General features: G+C 46.9%; 1 protein-coding gene across 2 annotated transcripts; it reads right to left on the bottom strand.

Moving 5' to 3' along the window:
* Positions 1-550: 550 nt before the first annotated feature.
* Positions 551-18,239, bottom strand: PI4K2B (phosphatidylinositol 4-kinase type 2 beta). Of its 2 annotated transcripts, none has more exons than XM_069741293.1 (10): positions 17,821-18,239; positions 7,725-7,879; positions 4,801-5,001; positions 4,202-4,333; positions 3,279-3,432; positions 2,837-2,928; positions 2,658-2,748; positions 1,612-1,745; positions 1,466-1,525; positions 551-1,234 (listed from the first exon to the last, which is right to left on the bottom strand). In XM_069741293.1, exons 1-10 carry the CDS (start codon positions 18,125-18,127, stop codon positions 1,061-1,063), a joined length of 1,500 nt encoding a protein of 499 aa, XP_069597394.1. In that variant the 5' UTR covers positions 18,128-18,239; the 3' UTR covers positions 551-1,060. The 2 variants fall into 2 exon arrangements, with proteins under 2 accessions (XP_069597394.1, XP_069597395.1); XM_069741294.1 differs by lacking the exon at positions 17,821-18,239 and adding an exon at positions 14,412-14,748.
* Positions 18,240-18,759: the final 520 nt, after the last annotated feature.

Here is an 18,759-nt window from a genome sequence, read left to right as displayed (position 1 = left end):
GGGCTAGAAGAGCCTGGAACCGGCTGGCACCTCATGCAGGCCAGCACATGGTCTAACATCAAACCGATTCTCGGCTGAACTTTCCATGCTAACAGGGCGGGTTTCTGGCTCGATATATGACCGATCCGTTAACAGGATTATATCTAACAAGGATCTGATGGCAGACCTACTGGGTTGATAAGTTTCTGTTTCTCTGGTGTTGTGAAAGGGGCCTCGCAGGGTTGTGAGCGAGTGAGGTGCCACGTCAGCTGCAACGTGAGCCACATTCTCTCACTCCTTGTGCCTGTGTGGACAAGGGGGTATCTGTAACTGTGCCAAGCTGATCGTACATGTCCCTAGGTGATGCGGAATAGGATATTGGTGGGGAAGCTGTACTACACGATCGTCCAACGTAATAGTAACATCAGTCGGGGAGGCGAAGTGAGGTTCCTTTAAGTTTTATACTATGGTAGCCCCCCACCAACCCCCCAAAAATGTGACCTACACACTGACACTATAGTGATATGGAACATGTACAGCATTACGATCCCAAGGTTTAAACATTCTCTGCTTACATTGATCCAAGAAGGGTTTTTATTTTCTCTTATCTTGACAAATAGACCGGGCACTTTAGAAAAATACAATAAGGAAAAAAAAAAAGTGCATCTCATAGTGAAATCCCAAATACCCATGTGGTTATTTACCACGGGGCCTAGATAATTTCATTTTTATAAATTATACACAACTCAGAATAGCAATTTGGAAATGGAGGAGGCATCATTCCAGCATATAGAGGGGACGGCAGGAGGATTGGCTTGAATGCACTACTTCATATATTAAAGAAAATGGAATATATAAAAATACAGTACATGTCAATGCAGTCCTACCAGCGTCCCTGACAAAACCACCTCTGAATACGACAGGACTGTAAACTGAAGTACATTCATAGGTCACTGCTTCTCTTCTGGAGGCCGGCGGTTTGGCAGCTATACAGGACTGACAGCAGTTTTCACTCTTTGCAGTGTTTGTGCAAAACAGCAGCTTTATAGATTTAAGACATTAGGTCCCGTTCCCTTCCCGGCTACCAGGAGGAGAAGAACGGCTTCCTGCAGTGGAAAGTCTGTGTGAACGCGTTGCTCAGGTGGACGATCCGGCCCTGGCTTCCGCTACGACTTCGCTCCACTACTACTTTGGGCATCTGGACCAGCTGAATGGGCGACTTCTCGTCCTTTAATGCTTGAGTCAAATTCAGGATCTGATGGAGAGAAAGGAACTTAGGCTGAAAACATCAATATCGCATGTTGTCCAGGGTTATGGTCTCAAAAGGTCATGGGTATTGAACTGGAGCAATCAGATGTCCCCACTGACCAGCTGGATCTAGTTTCCAGGGGGGCCGGATGTACGCAGGGATAAAAACTTTTATTACAACCAAACCTGCAGCCATCTTGTCCACAATCGGTAAAAGTTCAAAATAAAAACAACTTACCTGTCCTCTCATTACAGACATCTGCTTCTCAAACGTAGCCTTGTCAAACCCTTTATCAGTCTGTGGAAATAAACATGATTTATTCGCAATCAGCTGACCAGGTAGATGGTTCTTATCAAGCGCAGAAATAAAACTTTCCCACTTACTTTGAAAAGCTCGTACAGATCCTCACAAAGGTCCTGTACAAAGTTCATGTCAGAGATGCGGGGGAGGATCAGGTCTCTCGTTTCCTGACTGAAGGGAACCTTTGCCTGAGGAAGCCAAGCCCAGAGGAAGGGGTCTGAAGAGGGGAGAGAATGGGGCAAATATGTACTTGTTTATGCATTTTGTTATGCAGCGTCAACAGATCATGGCATAGAAAAAGCTCGGGAAGATAGTGCATGGCACGGTGAACAGTAGGATGTATAAGTGACAATTTGCTGCAACATGCATTAATAAGTTAGCCAAAAATGACAGAATGGCAATGTTGCATAGCAGCATCCTGAAAGTGAATGGGACGCTCAGAGTCTTGCAAGTTACAACTGTGAGACACCAATCTCAAGAAATCCAAATCTGAATTTCTTGAAGTTTAAGCATTTCCATCACAGCATTTGTGGGACAATTTAAGACCCACGTCATGATGATGCATTTTTTTCGAGTGTAGTGTGACGCTGTCTTGCACCGACCCGACTTAAGGGTATGTGCACACGTTGTGGATCCGCAGCGTTTTTTGCGGTGTAGAAACGCTGCAAATGATTTACAGTACAATGTAAATCAATGAAAAAAAAAAAAAAAAAAAAAAAAATGTGCACACTTTGTGGAAAATCCGGTGCGGAAACGCTGCGGATTAAAAGTAGCATGTCACTTTTTTGTGGATCTGCAGCGTTTTTGTCCCCCATCCATTATAGAAATCCGCAGGAGTAAAAAACGCAGTAAATCCACACACAAAAACAAAAAAAAAGCAAAACCGCATAAAAACACGACAAATCCGCAGCTGCATTTTCTGCCAGGAGAGGCAAAATCCACACCAGAAATTCCTAAGGCTAATCCGCAACGTGTGCACATAGCCTTAGTCATTGGCTTAAATGTCACCACTTTATACATGTAGGCTACAACTTGTATTAAAGCGGAACGGATGTAAGAAAATGCATATATTTTTCTGCTGAATAAATTAGCAGACATCACAAAAAAAATTTAAAAAGGTGCTCCTTACACGCTCTCCATTCATCTGGATGTTTAAATGGAAATGCCAGACCATTGTCAATCGCAGCAATCTGAATAATCGGCTCCTTTTCTGTCCAATCCTGAAACAAAAAAATAAAAACAAAAAAACCCAGCAATGAGCATCTGAGCAAGCAGGAAAATCCTCGCGCTACACAGAAAACATCTTGCCTTAGGTACGGGGCCGTCGCTGGCTTTTTTAGATCCTTCAATGAAATCCTCTTGGCTTTCATATCGAATTAACCAGTTGTCATTGCCTCGGTCTGCAAGGAAAATAAAAGGGACATGTCATCAGCATGATAAACCAATAATAGCAATCACAGCCAAAAAAAAAAAAAAACATCTGGTCACTTCCACAGTGCCAGCTAGACTCCCTGAGAATGCAAGGTCCACCGATACGGGCTTATAATTGCCGAAAGTGTTATACGGCTCGTTCCAGATCATTGGCTCATGTAAACATGCCATGAATCCAGTGACTGTAAAAAGTGTTCATTCGTTGACGACCGATATGTTTGATTATAGGCAGAATATCGCCCGGTGGTGAAAACCGTACACTTGTATTAAACAGCGCTGTGCGCGTGTCCTCTCACCCCCGTGCCTTCCTACCACTTACCGGTATTTCTTATCACATAGTCTAGAATGACTAGCCTCTCAAACTGAGATTGCAGCTGCTTCCTGATGTTCTCGGGTAAAGGTTCAGTTTCGAACCTCTTGAGCCAATAGTCTGCTTCTTTATACCCGTCCACAAAAAGCTGAAAGGAACCGACCTGCAAAAAATAGGAAAGATGAGTGTCTGCAATCTAAGCTGCATCACTTCAGACAACCTCTGTAAGGCTACGATCACATTTGCGTTGTTGGGCGCAGCGTCGGTGACGCAACCAACAACGCATGTGCACAACGCTGCGTTTTGCGACGCATGCGTTGTCATAAGCAAGCAGAGCAGGAATTTCGGCGCAGGAAAAACGCTACAAGTAGCGTCCTCTGCGCCATGTCTGTGCGTCTATATGACGCACGCGTCGTAAAACGCAGTACATCGCATACCGGCGCATGTCCATGCGCCCCCCCATGTTAAAGATAGGGGCACATGACGCATGCGTCGACGACGCTGCGCCCAAAGGTGCAAATGTGAACGTAGCCTAAATGTGAAGTGCAATAGTTTAGAAACAAAACGTAAATACTCTCCTTCTGTTCCGGAACCTGGGGACCAGGAGCTGATCGCTACAGAAGAAATTATGAAAACTCTAAGAAGAACATCATATATGCAAAGTCAACTTTTCTGATAAAGAACTTGCAGCTACGCCCTTGGGTCCAGTTTTCAGGACTGGGGTGCTTCAATAAAAGCATGAAATGCAGCCATGAATCAGAGGTGTATCGGTTCTGGTCACATCCTGGTTTCCATTTTAAAACAGAAGACATGACCGGACCAGCTCCGTCACACACACAAAACACCCAAGGACCCTACTTGTAGCCGGGTCTGTCTGTTCTCTTTCTGCATTATTGTCGATTTCTATCACGGAGGCTCCGGCAGCTTCTTACCTTGGGAGGTAAACCGATACGGTGAAATTTGCGACCCACTGTTGGCACTTTTTCCAAAGCGTATTTTTTGCCTCTTGATTTAGCACGATCTATTGCACTGTAGTTGAAGGTTTCGCTGACGAGCCAGACTGCCTTGAAAAGAAGACCAAAAGGTGAATAAAAAAAAAAAAAAACAGGTAAGAGTTAAAAAGTGAAATCTGAATATTTATACAGGAAGGCTGGTGGAGAGGAGCCTGCCAACAAGACAAACATTTACACTAGGCCACGGATCACAGCCAAACAGGCAGTGACCTGCAGTCAAAGGGTTTTATGAAAACTATAATATTGCAGAACTCTTCGGCTCTACAGCTCTAGCTGCAATATTGGGGGCTCAGTCCTCATCTAACATCAGGAGGCAGAATGAACTTTTACTTCCAGGTTCTGCATCTGTGTAGGGGGAGCAGGGACAGCAGGATGATCAGGCCGTCCCAGTCATCTCTCACCTGTACACTCGCAGTGTAAATCCATTAACATATGTACAGTTTCAGTGATTGAAATGAGGAATACGGTCCAATATACGGCCCACACGCCCGAGAACTATAAAACACAAATGGCATTACCTTGGTTTTGGGTACAACGCCTAAGCCCAGCTTTTCATCTACTAAATATGCTCCAGCTTCAGAGAGGTATCCCTGATTTGGGACAAGGCAACCGCGTCCAAAGCAGCAGGGGCAGCAGACTTTGTGAAAATATTTGGTCCATTTTGGGTTAAGGTTACCGTAAGGCTCTTCGGATTTTGGTTTAAACACTCCAATTATTTTCTAGAAAAAAAAGTATCAAAAATTAAAAATATGAAAGAAAAAAGGACAGGATCACAACGGCTGATAACACAGCATTTACCATTCACAATAGGTGGTCACAGCTCACCTCCTCCCCCTCCTGTACAATGGCATTTACCCATATCGGCGCACTATAATACATAGAATAGGATATACTCGGAGTATAAATCTGAGCTGGAGAAGGGCATGGAGCAGGTGTCACATTTCTTCCCTATTGGCAGCTTATGCCCATTAGCAGAAAGTCCCGGCGGCTGCGGCCACTCTGCAGTCTGAGACGGATGGAAAGCACTTCCCACATCTACATATTTCATTATGGAGAGTGACTATGCATAAGAGCTGCAGCCAAACTTGCAGAGTGAAAGTCCATGACCAGAAGCAAAGGACCTTAAGGCCATGTGCACATGCAGTTCTTTTATCCGTTCCCCAATGACAAGTTTTCAAATGGAAACAGTTTGAGGAAATGCTTTTTTATTTTTTAGGGGGGGGTGGAAAAAAATAGTTTTTTTTTTTTTTGCAGCTTCTCAGTTGCACAGTGCCTAGTTCGGAGGGGATTCCATCAGGAGATGCTTGAAGAGATTATCGGGCAAGAGTTTCGGAAGCGGGGTGAGGAGGAGTGAGCACCACCTAATTCATTAACAGGCGCACAACTTTACATGGTTCGGTAGAAGTGCAATCTTTAAAATGTAATATTCCCCCTCCAGTACTAGGCGTCATTCCAGCTCTTCCGATTGGCATCCCCTCGTCCTTTAGGAGTCTCACTACGGTTTAGACTACTTTCATATGATCTGGTAAACCTCCCGCATCAGTAGAGCCATACTGTACCGTCCTACGTCATCAGGCGGTTCAGCCTTGCCTGACTTCAGATCATATTACATTGGCTCCCACCTCGCTAGAGTTCTGGACTGGTGGACGACTGGTTCTAGGAAAGCTTGGGTCAGGATTACACAAAGCTTTACAAACATCCCTCCAATTACTACTCCCTGGTCAGACCCATCTACGGTTACTGCACTTAGAACTCATCCCACGATTGGGGCCATTCTTTCATGCTGCAATAATCCCACAGTACATTCATCAATCCCCCTCCATCCACCCCATCTCGGGTAATCCACTTTTACCCCCCAGGGATATAAGATGACGTTTTTCGTTCCTGGTTAAACAGTGGCTGTTTTAGAGTTGAAAACATATGGCCTTCAAAGGCACATCCTCAGCGCCCCTCTGTCCTTGCACCTCCGGATTCTGGAGAACTGCGCAGCTCTCGCACTACCGTCAGTCCTCACCTAGGGCTTTTTATAAAAATGACTTTTTAAGGGGAGTGCTTGAACACAGATCCCTTAAGGCAGGGGTCCCCAACTCCAGTCCTCAAGGCCCACCAACATGTCATGTTTTCAGGATTTCCTTAGTCTTGCCCAGGTAATAATTGCATCACCTGTGCAATGCAAAGGAAATCCTGAAAACATGACTTGTTGGTGGGCCTTGAGGACTGGAGTTGGGGACCTCTGCCTTAAGGGATATTTTGTCTCTCATAATCCCTTCTGAGTGACCCCCTGGACCAGCCCAAAACCCGGTTTCAGACCCAATGGGAAGGCGATCTAGGTCGTGCCCTGACGAAGGATTAGTGGAGACATGTCTGCACACAATTACATGAGGCTGTCAAAAAAAATTGCACTATATTCCGGTCCCATGTGTTGGTAGATGCGGGGAGGAGTGTGATCCATTACATATTTATTTTGGTCTTGCAATCTTCTCTCCTTTCTGGGAAAAAGTACAACTAGTGATTAGAATTGAGCGAATATGTTCGGATTTGGTCGCCGAATCTGAATTTGCCATATTCGTGCCATATTGCTACCCTATTTGTGCCAAATTTATGTTTGATGATTGGTTCCGAACAACTCCCAATGACGTTCAGCAAATATTGCAAAACCAATATTCGCTGACGATCGTAATCGGAAATGAATTTGGAAACATTAGCTCAATTATACTTGTGATACGTGAAATCACAGATCTCATCTCAGCCCTGGATCCAGCTCTCATCCTTCATCGCAGCAACATCCCTTTAAAAATTTACAAAAATGTGATACCGAGACACCCAATAGCATCTACTAGGGCATGCGGTCCTCTCTTATGGAAAGAGATAGGCTCAGAATCTCCCGTTGTCTTTTCAAAATAAATGAGGTTATGATAACGGAGGAACTTGCTTCTACGATTAATAACTGCTATGGCCGATTATAAATCCTGGTTATATTGGCTGAAGATTAGATCCTCGGACAACCTCGATCTTATAGGAGAAAAACGAGCTGTACTCTTAGAGCCTCGCCGCCGTTCTCCCTCCATCCCATCCCTCTTTCTTTGAGTGTCTCTGGGTTTATTTTTCCCCTCTTCTGTCTTACTATTCTACATGATTATGTAAACCCTCCGAGTCACTACACTGGTAAGATTTTACATCCAGTTACTCATCTTGTGACATTACCGTCAACTGCATTCAGCCTCCAGATATTGTGATAATGTGGTTTATTGTTCTTTCTCGGTGGCTACCTTTGACCTGCTGCACGATTAGTGCCTTATGTATTTTTCTTTGAAATTTAATTAACGATAAATAAAACTAGTGTCAACCTTCATCCATACACCCTTCACTGACAGATCGGACTGCTGTGAAAACGCCAAAAGCTGAGGTACGCAAACATATCGAGGTGCTGAACAATACCCACCGCCTTTGGATCTTTAACAAAGTAGCTTCCACTTGATCCCTGGGATATTCGCTCTGGGAAGACCCCGCCGTCGATGGCTTGCTCCGCTCTGTGAATGATATCAGCAAATTCAATGTCGTCAAGAATGACGTTCAGCTCTTCGTGAGCAGCGTGACCTGCAGATGAAATATTAAACAAAATATATGACATTAATGGCGATACCACGAAACAAGCAGACATCTATAATAAACAGAATGATGCGATTCATGGCCGGCAAGGCTCAGGCAGACATCGGAAGTCACCGGCTCATTGATTTTCCCTTAACCCCTTTCTGCCATTAGACGTACTATTGCGTCCATGTGGGGTGGGCTTTACTTCCCAAGGACGCAATAGTACGTCATATGCGATCGGCAGCGCTCACGGGGGGAGCGCCGCCGATCGCGGCCGGGTGTCAGCTGTTTATCGCAGCTGACATCCGGCACTATGTGCCAGGAGCGGTCACGGACCGCCCCCGGCACATTAACCCCCGGCACACCGCGATCAAAGATGATCGCGATGTGCCGGCGGTACAGGGAAGCACCGCGCAGGGAGGGGGCTCCCTGCGGGCTTCCCTGAGCCCCCCGCAGCAACGCGATGTGATCGCGTTGCTGCGAGGGTCTCACCTCCCTCCCTGCTCCCTCCAGCCCCGGATCCAAGATGGCCGCGGATCCGGGTCCTACAGGGAGGGAGGTGGCTTCACAGAGCCGGCACTGTGAAGCAGCCTGCACTCCTATCAGATTCAGTGATCTGACAGAGTGCTGTGCAAACTGTCAGATCACTGATCTGTGATGTCCCCCCCTGGGACAAAGTAAAAAAGTTAAAAAAAAAAATTTCAAATGTGTAAAAAAAATAAAAAAAAATATTCCAAAATAATGAAAAAAAAAAAAAAAATATTCCCATAAATACATTTCTTTATCTAAATAAAAAAAAAAAAAACAATAAAAGTACACATATTTAGTATCGCCGCGTCCGTAACGGCCCGACCTATAAAACTGGCCCACTAGTTAACCCCTTCAGTAAACACCGTAAGAAAAAAAAAAAAAAAACGAGGCAAAAAACAACGCTTTATTATCATACCGCCGAACAAAAAGTGGAATAACACGCGATCAAAAAGACAGATATAACTAACCATGGTACCGCTGAAAGCGTCATCTTGTCCCGCAAAAAACGAGCCGCCATACAGCATCATCAGCAAAAAAATAAAAAAGTTATAGTCCTGAGAATAAAGTGATGCAAAAATAATTATTTTTTCTATAAAATAGTTTTTATCGTATAAAAGCGCCAAAACATAAAAAAATGATATAAATGAGGTATCGCTGTAATCGTACTGACCCGAAGAATAAAACTGCTTCATCAATTTTACCAAACGCGGAACGGTATAAACGCCTCCCCCAAAAGAAATTCATGAATAGCTGGTTTTTGGTCATTCTGCCTCACAAAAATCGGAATAAAAAGCGATTAAAAAATGTCACGTGCCCGAAAATGTTACCAATAAAAACATCAACTCGTCCCGCAAAAAACAAGACCTCACATGACTCTGTGGACCAAAATATAGAAAAATTATAGCTCTCAAAATGTGGTAACGCAAAAAATATTTTTTGCAATAAAAAGCGTCTTTCAGTGTGTGACGGCTGCCAATCATAAAAATCCGCTAAAAAACCCGCTATAAAAGTAAATCAAACCCCCCTTCATCACCCCCTTAGTTAGGGAAAAATTTAAAAAATGTATTTATTTCCATTTTCCCATTAGGGCTAGGGTTAGAGTTAGGGCTAGGGTTAGGGCTAGGGTTAGGGCTACAGTTACAGTTAGGGTTTAGATTACATTTACGGTTGGGAATAGGGTTGGGATTAGGGGTGTGTCAGGGTTAGAGGTGTGGTTAGGGTTACTGTTGGGATTAGGGTTAGGGATGTGTTTGGATTAGGGTTTCAGTTATAATTGGGGGGTTTCCACTGTTTAGGCACATCAGGGGCTCTCCAAACGCGACATGGCGTCCGATCTCAATTCCAGCCAATTCTGCGTTGAAAAAGTAAATCAGTGCTTCTTCCCTTCCGAGCTCTCCCGTGTGCCCAAACAGGGGTTTACCCCAACATATGGGGTATCAGCGTACTCAGGACAAATAGGACAACAACTTTTGGGGTCCAATTTCTCCTGTTACCCTTGGGAAAATACAAAACTCGGGGCTAAAACATATTTTTTGTGGGAAAAAAAAAGATTTTTTATTTTCACGGCTCTGCGTTACAAACTGTAGTGAAACACTTGGGGGTTCAAAGCTATCACAACACATCTAGATGAGTTCCTTAGGGGGTCTAGTTTCCAAAATGGTGTCACTTGTGGGAGGTTTCTACTGTTTAGGTACATTAGGGGCTCTGCAAATGCAATGTGACACCTGCAGACCATTCCATCTAAGTCCTCATTCCAAATGGAGCTCCTTCCCTTCCGAGCCCTCCCATGCGCCCAAACAGTGATTCCCCCCCACATATGGGGTATCAGCGCACTCAGGACAAATTGGACAACAAATTGTGGGGTCGAATTTCTCCGGTTACCCTCGGGAAAATACAAAACTGGGGGCTAAAAAATAATTTTTGTGGGAAAAAATTTTTGTTTTATTTTTACGGCTCTCCATTATAAACTTCTGTGAAGCCCTTGGTGGGTCAAAGCGCTCAGCACACATCTAGATAAGTTCCTAAGGGGGTCTACTTTCCAAAATGGTGTCACTTGTGGGGGGTTTCTACTGTTTAGGTACATTAGGGGCTCTGCAAACGCAATGTGACACCTGCAGACCATTCCATCTAAGTCTGCATTCAAATGGCACTCCTTCCCTTCTGAGCCCTCCCATGTGCCCAAACAGTGGTTCCCCCCACATATGGTGTATCATCGCACTCAGGACAAATTGGGCAACAAATTTTGGGGTCCAATTTCTCCTGTTACCCTCAGGAAAATACAAAACTGGGGGCTAAAAAAATAATTTTTGTGGGAAAAAAATTTTGTTTTATTTTTACGGCTCTGCATTATAAACTTCTGTGAAGCACTTGGTGGGTCAAAGTGCTCACCACACCTCTAGATAAGTTCCTTAGGGGGTCTACTTTCCAAAATGGTGTCACTTGTGGGGGGTTTCAATGTTTAGGCACATCAGTGGCTCTTCAAACGCAACATGAGGTCCCATCTCAATTCCTGTCAATTTTGCATTGAAAAGTCAAACGGCGCTCCTTCCCTTCCGAGCTCTCCCATGCGCCCAAACAGTGGTTTACCCCCACATATGGGCTATCAGCGTACTCAGGACAAATTGTACAACAACTTTTGGGGTCCAATTTCTTCTCTTACCCTTGGGAAAATAAAAAATTGGGGGCGAAAAGATAATTTTTGTGAAAAAATATGATTTTTTATTTTTACGGTTCTACATTATAAACTTCTGTGAAGCACTTGTTGGGTCAAAGTGCTCACCACACCTCTAGATAAGTTCCTTAGGGGGTCTACTTTCCAAAATGGTGTCACTTGTGGGGGGTTTCAATGTTTAGCCACATCAGGGGCTCTCCAAACGAAACATGGCGTCCCATCTCAATTCCAGTCAATTTTGCATTGAAAGTCAAATGGCACTCCTTCGCTTCCGAGCTCTGCCATGCGCCCAAACAGTGGTTTACCCCCACATGTGGGGTATTGGCATACTCAGGACAAATTGTACAACAATGTTTGGGGTCCATTTTCTCCTGTTACCCTTGGTAAAATAAAACAAATTGGAGCTGAATTAAATTTTTTGTGAAAAAAAGTTAAATGTTCATTTTTATTTAAACATTCAAAAAATTCCTGTGAAGCACCAGAAGGGTTAATAAACTTCTTGAATATGGTTTTGAGCACCTTGAGGGGTGTAGTTTTTAGAATGGTGTCACACTTGGGTATTTTCTATCATATAGACCCCTCAAAATGACTTCAAATGAGATGTGGTCCCTAAAATAAAATGGTGTTGTAGAAATGAGAAATTGCTGGTCAACTTTTAACCCTTATAACTCCCTAACAAAAAAAAATTTTGTTTCCAAAATTGTGCTGATGTAAAGTAGACATGTGGGAAATGTTATTTATTAAGTATTTTGTGTGACATATCTCTGATTTAATTGCATAAAAATACAAAGTTGGAAAATTGCGAAATTTTCATAATTTTCGCCAAATTTCCGTTTTTTTCACAAATAAACGCAGGTACTATCAAATAATTTTTACCATTGTCATGAAGTACAATATGTCACGAGAAAACAATGTCAGAATCACCAGGATCCATTGAAGCGTTCCAGAGTTATAACCTCATAAAGGGACAGTGGTCAGAATTGTAAAAATTGGCCCGGTCATTAACGTGCAAACCACCCTTGGGGGTAAAGGGGTTAATGTCTGCTCGTTAGTTGCGGGATAACGAGTCCTGATACGCCTCATTATAGGATTGCAGCCTGCTCGAATGACAGAAGGAAATGCCATATACAGAAAGTGCAGACGTCACGTGGACTTTTCCCGAGAGGCTGGAAATGATCTAAGGGCTGAGCTCAAGCTGCCAAATGATGTGTTGTAGGGAAATAAACACAAAGGAATTATTTAGGAAGATCAATGTGAACTACATAGAAAACCTCGGCCGCGATCGTTACATCAAGGTCTGTGTCGAGTCCATAGTCTCAGTCCCCATCGGCTGAGTCATCCGTGCTCCAGACATCTTCCCTTCTGTCGGCCATATATCCATCTCACAGTGAAAATACTTCTGTATGCGAGACTTATCACCTCCTAATCACTGCCGAGGTGCAATGTCAGATGCCATAAATAGGAGCGTACAGGACTGCCACGTGTGCAACGGTACAATGACATCAGAAAATCCAGACGTATCTACAATACGCACACGATCAGTCGCAACTCTGAAGCCACCCAACGAGGCTCAAGACCTCCGAAGGAGTTCGTCCATATCTAGCACTAGCAGATCATTTTATGTCTAGTAAGTTGCTAGTTGTGGCCTCCATTGATCAAACTTTTTTTCAGCACATTAGATATGGCTGAGATCTTTGTGGAGAAGCTGTCATCTGGACGTCACCGTCCATTCCCGGGCCTCACCATGTGCCATTATCTGCTGAAGGAAGACATTAGGGAATATCTTGGTCGGTGTCACATCCACGATATATCAGGACTCTGGGTTTCCCAGATCGTGTCCACACGATCAGACAGGTCGCCTCCTTCCATTACTCCATAGTCGAGTTCTGATTTCAGCACGGGTTCACGAACAGTAAGCAGCGTCACTGTGTGATGCTCTACGACTTCCAGCATCTCTATTATGGCCGGCAGGAACATTTTCAGCAATTTGTTCTACAGTCGCTCTTAATGACTTTCGCTCCCCATATGCCTTGTAAGCTCAAGAAACCTTTATCACCTCACGACGGTCCTTACTTTCCTAGGTACTGTACACCAGGAGCACTCCGCAAGTCATGCCATTTTGGAGATGCTCCTCCCGACTGTCAAATAGCCATCAAAATTTGGCTTGGAACCTAACGATTGCCCGTTTTATCTCTGGTTCCAACAGAACAACATCAAGGACTGCTCATGTTAAACGCCTTCAATGCAGCCAACGTAAACCATGGGGTAATACATGGGGTTTGAGGAGGAGGCATATTAATAGCTTTTAATTAGCAGCGTTCTTCTCTTTTCCTGAGCGCTCCTTCAGTTTCACAGATCACACATCCCTGGTGTCTGACGTCCTCATTAATATCCATGTACAGGAAACCAATTAGCACCTCCCACCTATGGAGACGGCGTTATAACCACCCTCCGAGACACCAGAGGTGTAAGAACAGATGATCTGAGCGATATGTGATAGTTACTACACACGATCATCAGATGGGACACGGGGACAGCTGGGCGCACGCTGCCGCTTCTCTACTCACAGGGGGTCGGATGTCAGCTGAATGGGGCATCCTAGCGAGACCACCGCACTAAACCTATGGACTAAGTGATGAAAGATGTGGGACGTATCACAGCAGGGATTTTCAGGGGCATCAGTGATAAGTTTTCAGATCATTACTGTTGGCCTCTCACCGTGAAACTCAAAAAGAAAAAAAAAAAGTTATGTTTACTTTTCTATGGCGCGCCCTTCATCCATGCCTGACAATAAGAGCGTGTACTCAAAGATTAGTGTAATGTCAACACTCAAGGTAAATTCCAGCGATATGTTCTCCAGGAGGCTTTGTCTCCCCCCTGCACACTGCCAACCTCACGCCCTGCATGTGGTCCTAATATACAGTCCGATGGGGGTCCGGCTGCTGTAATCTCCAGAAATGAATCAGTGGCTCAGCCCCTACCTCATTCTGCCCTCAGATTACACAGCAAAAACCCTTCTGACAGATTCCCTTTACATTTTACAACCCATTTAAAAGCAGATTAAGATCTGGTGTGTACCTGCAGAACAGAAGCGGAAGGAGGCACCGTGCGCGGCAGAGTCACAAAGCGCGGCCCTCTAGTCCCTCAATGGGGCAACATTGTTCAGCATTTTATACCATAATAAGGGACATGCACCCGATATTCTGCCACAACAGCTGAAAAGTCAGCACAATGTTTTTAATAACATGTAGTGAAAACCTAATACAAATTATATGAGAAAAAGTATGTCCCCCCTCCAGATTCATCATCAGGTGGTATGCTTACCCCCCATCCTACCTTCATAGACATAATATGGAATCGCTTCTCTGCAGATATAACAGCTCCGCTCTTCTGGGAAAGATTTCTTTAAGATTTTGGAGATTGTGGGAATTTTTACCCCTTTATCCAGAAGAGAATTTGTGGGGTCAGACCCTGATGTTGGGGGGAGGTCGGGCTCACAATCTCCATTATAGGATGAGGTCCGGGCTCTGTGCTCATGTTCCCTCTTCATGTCTGTATGGCCCTTGTGCACCGGGCACAATCATTGGACGTGGTATATCTCGATTTTTCCAAAGCGTTTGATACCGTGCCGCACAAGAGGTTGGTACACAAAATGAGAATGCTTGGTCTGGGGGAAAATGTGTGTAAATGGGTTAGTAACTGGCTTAGTGATAGAAAGCAGAGGGTGGTTATAAATGGTATAGTCTCTAACTGGGTCGCTGTGACCAGTGGGGTACCGCAGGGGTCGGTATTGGGACCTGTTCTCTTCAACATATTCATTAATGATCTGGTAGAAGGTTTACACAGTAAAATATCGATATTTGCAGATGATACAAAACTATGTAAAGCAGTTAATACAAGAGAAGATAGTATTCTGCTACAGATGGATCTGGATAAGTTGGAAACTTGGGCTGAAAGGTGGCAGATGAGGTTTAACAATGATAAATGTAAGGTTATACACATGGGAAGAGGGAATCAATATCACCATTACACACTGAACGGGAAACCACTGGGTAAATCTGACAGGGAGAAGGACTTGGGGATCCTAGTTAATGATAAACTTACCTGGAGCAGCCAGTGCCAGGCAGCAGCTGCCAAGGCAAACAGGATCATGGGGTGCATTAAAAGAGGTCTGGATACACATGATGAGAGCATTATACTGCCTCTGTACAAATCCCTAGTTAGACCGCACATGGAGTACTGTGTCCAGTTTTGGGCACCGGTGCTCAGGAAGGATATAATGGAACTAGAGAGAGTACAAAGGAGGGCAACAAAATTAATAAAGGGGATGGGAGAACTACAATACCCAGATAGATTAGCGAAATTAGGATTATTTAGTCTAGAAAAAAGACGACTGAGGGGCGATCTAATAACCATGTATAAGTATATAAGGGGACAATACAAATATCTCGCTGAGGATCTGTTTATACCAAGGAAGGTGACGGGCACAAGGGGCATTCTTTGCGTCTGGAGGAGAGAAGGTTTTTCCACCAACATAGAAGAGGATTCTTTACTGTTAGGGCAGTGAGAATCTGGAATTGCTTGCCTGAGGAGGTGGTGATGGCGAACTCAGTCGAGGGGTTCAAGAGAGGCCTGGATGTCTTCCTGGAGCAGAACAATATTGTATCATACAATTAGGTTCTGTAGAAGGACGTAGATCTGGGGATTTATTATGATGGAATATAGGCTGAACTGGATGGACAAATGTCTTTTTTCGGCCTTACTAACTATGTTACTATGTTACAATCATGGGGGGCAGATCGAGGTCTTCCCCAAACTGTCCCCACAAAGCTGAAGCTACAATTATCCACAATGTCTTGTGCTGAAGTATAAGATTTCCCATCACTGGAACTAAGTGCCTGAGGTCGCCCCCTGATAACAGCCCATAACATTATCCTCCTCCACCATCTGTACAGGGGGCACAATGCAGTCGGGGTAACATCCTCCTGGAAGACCCAAACCCAGACTCCTTCGTCAGATGCAGATAGAGGCGTGTGATCCGTCACTGCACAGAACACGTCTCCTCCAGAGTCCAGTGGTGGTGGCTTTACACCACTCCATCTGACGCTCGGCATTGTGCTTGGTGATGTACGGCTGCATGCCCATAAACCTCCCAGCGGGGGCGCAGTGTTTTGGCCGATGTTATACCTGAGGAGGACTGGACTATGTAGTTATGAGGTCAGTAGAGATGTGATGACATTTTTTTGCTCTCTGCTCCTCGGCCCCCATCCACACTCCAGCTCTATAAGGTTAGGTTAGGTTCACACTACGTTAGTGCAGCCCGTTCAATGCATACGTTAAACGGACTGCGTTAACGCAAATGCCGAAAAATATCGTGTTTATGCGATCGCGCTAGCGCAGATGCTCTGTGCTAGCGGTGACTGACCCGAAAACGCTGCAGACTGCTTCCGAGAGTCCGTCACAGAATGACGGCACATCGCTAACGCATGCCGATTATGACATGCGTTAGCAATGCGCTACATAATGGCAGTTAATGGGTGCGCTAATGCATACGTTACATAGCGTTAGTGCCGCTATGTACCAGATGCTGTCAGCGCATCGCCATTAACGTAATGTGAACCCAGCCAGGTCCACTTCCACCTGTCTGTAACGGAAATTACACATTAGGCCAGTTGGAAAACCTCAACAGTATGCATGCATTGTATAAGGCGGCTTTACACATATTTACAAAATATAGAGCCTGTGCTCCACCGGCCCTACACACCTCCTGCACTGACCGCCAGGCGGCGCCCCCCCTGCACTGACCACCTCGCTGCGCACCCCCTGCACTGACCGCCAGGCGGCGCCCCCCCTGCACTGACCGCCAGGCGGCGCCCCCCCTGCACTGACCGCCAGGCGGCGCCCCCCCTGCACTGACCGCCAGGCGGCGCCCCCCCTGCACTGACCGCCAGGCGGCGCCCCCCCTGCACTGACCGCCAGGCGGCGCCCCCCCTGCACTGACCGCCAGGCGGCGCCCCCCCCTGCACTGACCGCCAGGCGGCGCCCCCCCCCTGCACTGACCGCCAGGCGGCGCCCCCCCTGCACTGACCGCCAGGCGGCGCCCCCCCTGCACTGACCGCCAGGCGGCGCCCCCCCCTGCACTGACCGCCAGGCGGCGCCCCCCCTGCACTGACCGCCAGGCGGCGCCCCCCCTGCACTGACCGCCAGGCGGCGCCCCCCCTGCACTGACCGCCAGGCGGCGCCCCCCCTGCACTGACCGACAGGCGGCGCCCCCCCTGCACTGACCGCCAGGCGGCGCCCCCCCTGCACTGACCGCCAGGCGGCGCCCCCCCTGCACTGACCGCCAGGCGGCGCCCCCCCCTGCACTGACCGACAGGCGGCGCACCTCCTGCACTGACCGCCAGGCGGCGCCCCCCCCTGCACTGACCGCCAGGCGGCGCGCACCTCGCTGAGCACCCCCTGCACTGACCGCCAGGCGGCGCACCTCCTGCACTGACCGACAGGCGGCGCCCCCCCTGCACTGACCGCCAGGCGGCGCCCCCCCTGCACTGACCGCCAGGCGGCGCCCCCCCTGCACTGACCGCCAGGCGGCGCCCCCCCTGCACTGACCGCCAGGCGGCGCCCCCCCTGCACTGACCGCCAGGCGGCGCCCCCCCTGCACTGACCGCCAGGCGGCGCCCCCCCTGCACTGACCACCTCGCTGCGCACCTCCTGCACTGACCGCCAGGCGGCGCCCCGCACTCACCCGCGCTACTCAGCAGACTGTCCCGGTCTGAGGACGAGCTAAGCCGCGCTCCCCCCTTCCTCGCCGCCTTCGGTGAGGTGACCCCGGTCCTCTTTAGCAGCGGTTCTTCTTCTCCTGCTTCATCTTCCCGTGTTCGGCCGGGGAAAGACCTGACCGCACTGCCGGGAGCCGCTCTGCCCGCCGCCTGTGGAGTGGTGACCGGGGTATGTGGCGACGCCGCTCCTTCACTCTCCGCAGACGACTCCAGAAACACTAACAATGGCGGGGACACAGCCCGTTCTTCCGGCTTGTTCTCCTCCTCCGCCATTACACCCGCCCGGGGACCATAACATTAACACACCGCGACCACCGGAGGCATCCCGCACACTGACCACAGAGCACCGTCTCCACACGTCACCACAGTGATTTAGAGGTCTCCTATTGGCTACGCCGTGGCACAAAAGCAGCTCCCATTGGTTGCAACCGACGTAATACTGCCGCACATGCGCATTTCACTAGTGAGATGGTCATATGACATGTATTGACAAATCAGCAGTTCCGATAATATATAGCTGGAGGCAGATTGCAATTACTGCGGGCTAAGCCACGCCCCTCACATACGCCCCTCCCCCACCAGGTGTTTCGCCTTTCTCAGTAGCAGGATGATTGTCCCTCGCTGCTCTCCGTCCTGTAGTTCTCATTTCCCCCTCTAGGTGTAACATAGTAACATAGTAAGGCCGAAAAAAGACATTTGTCCATCCAGTTCAGCCTATATTCCATCATAATAAATCCCCAGATCTACGTCCTTCTACAGAACCTAATAATTGTATGATACAATATTGTTCTGCTCCAGGAAGACATCCAGGCCTCTCTTGAACCCCTCGACTGAGTTCGCCATCACCACCTCCTCAGGCAAGGAGGAGTAATGCTGATGATTTTTCATTGTTTGCATTTCCTTTC

The sequence above is a fragment of the Ranitomeya imitator genome, chromosome 10, assembly GCF_032444005.1.
Source record: "Ranitomeya imitator isolate aRanImi1 chromosome 10, aRanImi1.pri, whole genome shotgun sequence".
Lineage (NCBI taxonomy): Eukaryota > Metazoa > Chordata > Amphibia > Anura > Dendrobatidae > Ranitomeya > Ranitomeya imitator.
This window is presented reverse-complemented; position numbering and strand designations above follow the sequence as displayed.